This window comes from Teleopsis dalmanni, chromosome 2, assembly GCF_002237135.1.
Source record: "Teleopsis dalmanni isolate 2A chromosome 2, ASM223713v2, whole genome shotgun sequence".
NCBI lineage: Eukaryota > Metazoa > Arthropoda > Insecta > Diptera > Diopsidae > Teleopsis > Teleopsis dalmanni.
This window is the reverse complement of record NC_051847.1, coordinates 186078959-186087971: the sequence shown is the minus strand read 5'-3', so window position 1 is coordinate 186087971 and position 9013 is coordinate 186078959. Positions and strand designations below refer to the sequence as shown.

General features: G+C 31.6%; 1 protein-coding gene across 1 annotated transcript in view; it reads right to left on the bottom strand.

The window, feature by feature from the left end:
* Nucleotides 1-8650, bottom strand: part of LOC119676370 (baculoviral IAP repeat-containing protein 6-like) — a 13026-nt gene extending 4376 nt beyond the window's left edge. Inside the window, exons 1-14 of the mRNA XM_038087605.1 lie at nt 7939-8650; nt 7009-7322; nt 5939-6932; nt 5240-5872; nt 4282-5170; nt 3856-4088; nt 3242-3460; nt 2762-3173; nt 2288-2548; nt 2069-2235; nt 1753-1997; nt 1597-1696; nt 581-1530; nt 324-521 (exon numbers count right to left, since the gene is read on the bottom strand). Coding sequence (XP_037943533.1) covers nt 324-521; nt 581-1530; nt 1597-1696; nt 1753-1997; nt 2069-2235; nt 2288-2548; nt 2762-3173; nt 3242-3460; nt 3856-4088; nt 4282-5170; nt 5240-5872; nt 5939-6932; nt 7009-7322; nt 7939-8158 — 5835 coding nt within the window. The 5' untranslated portion in view covers nt 8159-8650. The remainder of the gene's footprint in view (nt 1-323; nt 522-580; nt 1531-1596; nt 1697-1752; nt 1998-2068; nt 2236-2287; nt 2549-2761; nt 3174-3241; nt 3461-3855; nt 4089-4281; nt 5171-5239; nt 5873-5938; nt 6933-7008; nt 7323-7938) is intronic.
* Between the last annotated feature and the right edge of the window lie 363 nt (nt 8651-9013).

Sequence of the window (9013 nt, the reverse complement as noted above, 5' to 3'; positions counted from 1 at the left end):
AAAAAAACTTCGGCATTACTAAATAAAAAATATTAAAAATTATACACTTCGTGTTTTAATTTTTCATTTACTTATTCACTAAAAACCATTTCAAATTTGTAAGGCATTATAGATAAATTTTATGAATAAGAATAATAACATATGGATATAATAGTTGCTAACTCAACGAAATATGAAACGAATTACAATGCAAATACATCTGGGTAAACATGTGAATTACATCTGTATTCATTTAAAATTGTACCAAATATATAAATTCGCGAGGCATTTTTTTTTACTACGTGTTGTTTATAATTGAGCGTGTAAAGCTTTATTCGTTTTACCTTAAATCCAAATTCAATAGAAAAATGCAATAATATTTCTACTAGGCTTTGGCTCAGAACACGCAATTTATCTCGTGATGTTAATTGTAATATATCGTCACGTGCAGTCATTATTGGATTGACTTTTGACAAGGAAGTGTCGAAACGATTGATAACATTACGTATAACATTAATTTGATGTTGTAACATAATACATTCCTGTTGGGATTAAAATCATTAATAAAAATTATAAAAATATTTGTATTTCATTTACTTACTTCGTACAAATTAATGATTTTTAAATTATCCACCACATTTGCCTCTGTCTCATGCTGCTTATTAATAAAAGCCTGCATGTGAGCAACATTTGATATTTCGCAATTTAGCACAGGTGATAACAGTTCCAATAATTTACAACTCGCTAAGCTATAACGACAGTGTACATCTTCATACAAAGAAGTCAATGCCTTTATTTGAGCTTGTAAATTTTGTGGTTGGCGCGTAACTTTCTTCAATACTGTATCACCATAGCAATCACTATCTAACACAACAGTATGACCATAAAATGAACCTATCGGTATCTTACATTTTGTGGATGACATGCCAATGCGACCAATAATGGTGATTTTCATGAAACGACATATTGGCGGTGGTTGTAAATCAGTCAAAACTAATGTCTTAGTGCCGATATCATGTGTTACTGTCAAACGCACACTGTCAGTTTCTTCATCAAAACACCAAATATCTATGTGTAGCGATGCGAGCTCATCACAAGCTGGTATTACTAAGTCGGTTAATAGGATATGCGCGCCGAAGTCTAGCACAACAAAACGGCGAGCGCCAGAGTGCATACGATCGATAACAATCATTTGTTTCGGCGGAGGCAAAAGCAATTTATGCCAAGAGAAGACATTAGTTGTAATATTTTCCTTGTTCACATGAGGTAGTTGTGCACTTTGTTTTTGCGTTATGCGTTGTTCTCCATTATTATTATGCATTTTAAGCACATCTTTAACTGTTGTTTGAGTTTCATCTAACTTTGTGAGGGCATCCTCCAAAGCTGATAATTTTGCTTGGGCTGATATTGCTTTTTCTTTAAAAAGTTCCGCTTTATTGCTAGCGGAATTTTTAGTTGTGTCATCACATAGCTCAATGTATTTGCAAATTGCTTTGAATTTTGGCAACATAGAATTGTATTTCGATGATAAATGCGGCAAATGCTCAAAGTCTAAATAAAAAAATTTTATCAATAAGGAGTACTTTTTAATTACTTTTTTTTATTAAATGAACTTACGAGAAACGCCATTGGCTTTTTGTTCAACTTCTTTGGGTTTCTTTAATTTAAGATGTTTATCAACAATAATATTTTGGACATTATTAACAATGTCGTGTATCTTTAAAGAAAAACAACTAACAGTTGATCATTTCATATAATCTATGTTTTGTATACCTTATCAATATCGGGATCCTTTAAAACATCTACGGAAACAGATTGCATTGGTCCCATAATAATATCTTCCACATTTATACTCGACCCATTGCCAGTTGAAATTGAATCCAAATTATCTATGCGAGTAGCTTCAGATGTTGCAGCACAAGAAAAATGCAACTGTTCTACCTCTAATAAGCCTCGCAATTGGTTGCTCACACTTTTACATTTTATCAAATGTGGGAATGTTCGAAAATCTACGCTATCTATTTTGTTTATTTTAAATATATATATATTAATATATATTCATAAAATTTTTTAAACTATATATAAATACCAATTGAACAGAGCTTTTTAATATCCATACCAGCTGTTTGCATTGCACCTGCATTTTGTCGCATGATGCTTAAAAAGGTTGAAGGAATTGGTGCGGTATTCTTGTTCATGCTTGGTAACTCATAATCGAAAATTTCGGGCTCAAATGGAAAACCATACATGCCAAATCTGTTATAAATAATGTTATAAATTTGAAAAACCAATTTCATATATAACTTACCTGGTTCCTAGTAATGCACCATACGGATCCCAACGCTGCGAAATTTCTGCAGATATCTTGGTTAACAACTTTATGCATAATTCAGAAATTTCGTTATGCGAATCAGCAGTAGATGTGGCACAAACCAATGTTGTAAACCAATGTACAACACTCGCATGTTTTGAAAGTGGCAACTCCTTGAATGTGGATGATATAGCCGTTTTAACAGCAACGCTCAAATTAAGTTCATTCTGAAGTTCACTAGGCATGTTACCTATCCCACTGAAAATCAAAAATACAAATTTAAATGTTTTACATCCTTACAATTGATTAACACTTCATTTATAGTATGATTTTTGTGCCGTTAGGCGATGTAAAATATATAATAACACATATATATATATATACATATACAGAAAGACTGTCTCTGCAGTGTGCAACAAAATTTTATGAGTTCTTATTTTTTTACGATAAGTAATATTATAATATACTTACTCTGTTAATATAATTATTACTTTCACACATTTGTGAGCGATCGAACGATCGCTATGAATGATACAGTTACGAATGATACTGTGTATGTACTTTTCAGCTATAGAAATACATTCAATTTGTTGTGCTACAAGATCCACATTATAATGTTGCACATTTTTATTCAACTGTGCTTTCATACTTTCAGACTTCGAGGAACGATAACGATTCAAGCGTATAAAACAAATCCATATCAATATATCTAAAGCAAGATTTTTTTCTAGCCTCGAAGTTTCAGTAGAACTTATAATCAAAAATAAATTCTCTAATAGCAGTTTACTTTCAAGCATTGCAATTCGTTGTGTACGTTCATTAGGTATATTTATTGTCTTTACACCACGTACAGATATAGATATTTCGTGTAACCAATCGCATCCTATAAACAAACAATAATAGCAGTATATTTATTATGTATATTTAATTAAAATATTTTTTAATTATTACCACGTGTTTTAGCTTGACCATCCTTACTTTGATCTGACATAGTTCGTAAATGCAATAAAAAGTTTCGTGTACGAGTTTTAAATAGTTTCGGTGAGGTTAATGTCATTACACCACCCTGATCGCACAGGTCAATACATGAGGAAAGTTCAATGGGACCGACCAATATTTCGGCATTGTAGGTTTGCAAGTATTCATCAGTTAATACTGGATTTTCATTAACTGGAAAATATAATTAATTAAAAAAAATTTTTTATTTAATATACAAATCAATCAGCTAGTTATTTAAAAAAGTTTAAATATATTATTTTAGACAGAGATATACTCGGCATATTCTTTACATTTAATTACTGACTTTGAAAATGATCTAGAAACAATTAATACTAAACTATTAGTATTTCAGAAAAATTTAAATATTTTATATTAAGTAAGAGATATACTCTTTAAATTATTTTTAATTAATGTTAAATTTATACTATTTATATGCTCTTTATATTATTTTTGATAATTGTTTATAATCAAATACTGACTTTAAGATTGATTTTAAAATATATTCTATTTTTATAATATTCTATTCTATAATATTCTAAAATATTCTATTTCTAAATTATAGTTACCATCAGCAGTACTTGGTATAAAATCATCATAATTTTTCGTGTTACATTCCTGATAACAAGCATTCGGTCCTTTCATACGATAACCAAATCCACTTGTATTCTGCTTGAGCAAAGTCACTTGTATAGCTGCAGGATTATGACATTGCTGGAATAATGTGAATTTCAAGTCAATGTGGCCTAGTTGAACCGGCTGATTTAGATTCAACTCAATCGTATGTTCGTCCCAAGTAGTACTACAAACATTAAAATTTAATTCACATATTATATTTTCAAAACTTGAGTATAAAAAAAGTTTTTATTAAAAAGAATAACAATGTAACGTCAGCTATGATTGCCATTTTTCATACAAAATCCAAATAAAAATGTGTTAATTAGGTTCAGAAATTATATGTGTAAAAACAGTATTAGATATAAATATATACATACGCATCATTATGTAGACGCCATGTTTTAACATGTTGGGTATCATCTCCATTGCGTAAATACTGCGGTTGTTTTCTTTGTTTTTGTGCCTGTACCATATCATTCCAACAGCTTGGCACTTCAGCTGTATAAGCACTTAATTTGTCATCAAATTTTGTAAGATCATATAAAGTACGTAAATCCTCTATTAATAAAGAACTTTTAAAAGCTATGCAATTCGCTGCAGTTAGTGGCGTAGGAGATGGAGACTGATGTGTTAGAGTCAAAATATTTGTTGCACTGCAGTCAACTCCTAATACTCCTTGCGGTATACATGGTAATGGTAATTTACCAGAATTAAGTCCATTCTTATAAACTGCTAAGTCATTAATGTCAATATTAGATGTGTTGGTAACGTTTTCATTTCCACCATCTGTCACCGTTATTTCTAAATTATTAGTGGATTTAACACAAACATTTGACTCATCATCCATTTCAAGCATTTCATCTCCAGATTCATTATCTGCATCGTTAAAAGAATAAAAAATAAGCGAGCCCTTACTTGTGCAACCACATAAACGATCTAGTGTACGACAATAAGCAATAGAAGTAAAAGCTTCTCCATTGACTTGTATATCAGTAATATGTTTAAAATCCGTTAATGAATAAACTTTAATTGTACCATCATTACAAACCACGCATAATGCTCCATACTGCACCTTTCTTCCAACTTCGGAGTTTGTTTCCTCATTTTCCACGACAAGTTGGAAATTAGGTAATATGCAAAGCTGTTTTGGTTGCTTTTTCCGATTAAATGTGACTGCTAACGTATATTCATTCGATATTACACCATCAACATAATCGAATAACAACAATTGAGCAACTAAATCGTTACCATTAAAATCGGAAGAATCTAAAAAAATAATTATTTTTACATTATTACATATTTGTAACAATCATATTGGTATTAGACTCTACTTACCAACTAACTGCTCATATTCTACATCCTCTGTTGTTGCCATTATAAGTTTTTGTTCTACTTTGGAAGGAAGTTTAGTTTTTTGCAATTTAACCAGTAGTTGATTGCAATCACTATTTATTGGTAAGATTTCACTTATTTCAACGATTTCATTTTCGAAATCATCACTAAAAGTGTTCATACGTTTAACGCTTGTGCAACTCTCAAATACGCATTCAATGTCCTCACACGGTGGAGCTTTTGAAATGGTACTAACATTATTGTTGTTATTCATGTAGCCATTCATTGTGATATTCTGATTTTTCTTCATTTGAGCGGCAGCTAATAAATTTTCTTTAAAATAATTTGCGTCCATATCCATATCTATTGAAGGTCCTGTATTCATTTTAGCATCAAATGGATTTACAATTATCAAATCCGTTTGCATATGTGATAACTCAGTATTAATCAAATCAGTCAAGGCCATTGCATTCGACTTATCTTCAGTTCCATCGGTATTCATAATACTAAGGGCAGAAACAAACCCATTGCTATCGAAACCATCCGCATACTTTTCAAAATTAGCGCTAACTGTTTTGCTGTCATCGTCTTGTTGTTCATATTTGAGTGGTAATTGTTCGTTAACAGTGTCATCTCCTTTAAATAATACAAGCAGATAGGGTTTTAGGGTGAAAAATGTAAATAAAAGATATTATTACTTACCGTCACTGCTTGTGTTTGATGTTTTCGGTTGACTAACGGCCACACTACTTGTACTACTTCCTTCAGTATTCTCATTTATTCGATCACATTCTACAATATTGAGAACAACCATACGCAAGGCATGCTCGCCCGTGCTTTTTTGAATACTTATGCCTAGTACAATTTTAGATCCAACAACGCCCACTCTCAAAGATGATGAAGATATACATTGTTGTGCACCAGGTGTGCTCGCAACTCCATTGTTACTAATTTGTGTGGCATGCATAGCATTAATTTTACGTTGCGCGCATGCATTTGGTAGTACACATATCGCTGTAACATTTGCCCACTCATAACTTTCATCACATACATCTTTCATTATTACGGCAATATTGAATGTGTGCATGAGTTTCAAATGTCGTTCTATACTCCAGACAGATATCTCACCGGATTGTTTACAGCTAGTACAAAGTACATTTGCATATTCGCTATTTGAAATCACATCGAAACCAATACCACCGACAGTAGCAGCTGGATATGTAGCATAAGTAACGCTTAATGGCACATTCTGAGTATACTCTCCTTTAACAAATGGGCAAGTAGGCGAATGGCGTTCATGTTCACCCCATGGTTCATCAGACTTTTCCCAACAGACTAAGCAAACATTGCAGGTAAAACACATCGCACGATCTTCACCAGTAGGCGAAGGCTGATGATAAAACCCAGCCTGTGCCATTTGGTCAGGTAGTGCCCATTTGTAATCCATATGTGGCCATTTCTCAAATGTCTGTCGTCGTACAGCCTCTGAATGCATCAGAGTACGTTGCAAATTTGTGCATTGCCAACTTAACTCAGGTAAACGACAACCGGTAAGAAGATCGGTGAGTCTTTCATTAATCGCTGAAGCTACCGGTAATGCGGGTATATGTCGCTCCAATCGTTTTAATAACAAAACTAAATTATTGGCAACCAACTTTATACTGGAATATGGTAGCTCTAAACATACAGTATTCCACTGTTTCAAGAAATAAGTAAATATATTATATATATCTATATATATTAATAGTATTTTTAAAACAAAATAAACTTACACGTTGTGCTTTGATGCCCTTTTTTGAATTTGCTTGTGCTCTCTCTATTTTATCTTTTAACTCATTTGTGACATCAGCAGAACATTCAAAGTCCTCCTGCTCAAGTTCCTTGAGACACTTCTGGAATGTCATTGCCTCTGATAGCAATAATTCCAATTTGATAATTTCATCATTCTGTAGAATAGGCGATTGCAATATTGTGTCGAAGAGTAATACGCCATTATAATCGCCACGAAATCCTAGGTGTTGTCCATCCCAAATTAAAATCTTATCTTGCAGAGACATATATCGACCATAGATATTTTTGTCTCCATCTATGTAAACATTTAAAAAGAATATATTAACAGTCATAAATTATCAAGGTTTAGATTATAAAATATTTGATTAGTAAGGCCTATTGGCGATAATCACGCCATTTATCTGATGAAATAACAGCTTAGGCAATATTGGCAACACAAGCTTAATTTGTTATTGTTAAATATGATGACTTAAGCCGAGACATAAACATAAGTTCTAAACACTTTTCTTCTAAGAATTATTTGTTTATATTAACATCCACACCGTCGCTAGAAACGCAGTTGTTCTTGGTATTCCCCATTATTGTAATGTAAACGTCTGCACATATACATACACATATATTGTATATCGTATATCATTAGCAATAATAAAAATGAAAACAACCATACATTACAATATAAAAACAGACTAAACAAACAATTGGAATCCGCTGAGTTAAACAATTCCGCAAAATTAAAGCGAAAATAAATTACAACAAAAACACGAATGCCAAAAGGACTTTAGTATAGAGAAATATGCATATTCTTTTCTGATTGTAAATTTTTTTTTTTACACTATTTAATAAATGATTGCAAATTTTTTGAAATTGTTATAGCGCCAGATAAAAGATAACACACTTATAAAAATATTTACCTGAACCAACAAGCGAATATGTTTGCAAAATTGTTCCAGAATGCACATCAAGAATTTTTAGCTCATTCGCGTTATCGAAAACAAGAATAACGTTCAAGTTCGGATGATAGACAATGTTACTGGCCTCCACTTGACACTCATTCAGTGATGAAATACCACTGCCCAAATTCACAGTCAAGTAGCCATCTTGCTTGAAAATCTTGTCCGGGTCGTTAGCCATTGGTCAGCGCGCTTATATTACCTTTAATTTTCGTACTTATTTTATACCGAACTTATTCACTAATTACGCAAAAATGTATGTTCTTTATTAAAAATCCCGAAATCACTAATAATTATTAATATAATTCCGTAGAAACGTCTTTACTTCGCGATCGCCATCAGATTCGTACCCAATTACTGCTATCTCAGATATAATGTGAGAACGACACAGAAATCTGACAGCAGCAATGTACTAAGCAGAGTTGCTTTTGGGGCAATTCAATTGGCAATCGGTGTGCCCGTTGTACGCTTAATAAATTCTAGAAACTCACACGAGCTGCCAATCACAAAATGTTATACAGTACACACAAATTAAAAAATTTTTATTTAATATTAGTTTCTCAAATGAACTTGTTTCCAATGTACACTTCAATAGAAAAGAAATTTTCTGATTGATATTACGATTTCATAGAAATCAAAAGAATATTCATAAATTTTTTACCCGATAAAACTTGAAATATTCAACACTATATTATAAAAATATATGAAAATACTGCATTTAAGGTTTGTTTCTTATATATATACGAATATATAAGATATTACACTTTAAACACAACAATATATGGAATAACAGATTAGCTGCTTAGAAAATGTTATTTCTTTTCGCGCTCCAAAAACGGTAAAAAAAGCTTTTTCTTTCACTTTAATTTCGCAATTATATTCCCTTTTGCTTTTTTTACTGTTTTGACACATAAATAAAATCTAAACTAACTAAAATTATATAGTTATTCATTTTAACAATTTACCATATTTCAGAAGCTACTTGATTAAATTAAATAAAATTAATTCTTAAATAAATGGAATATCATATATATAG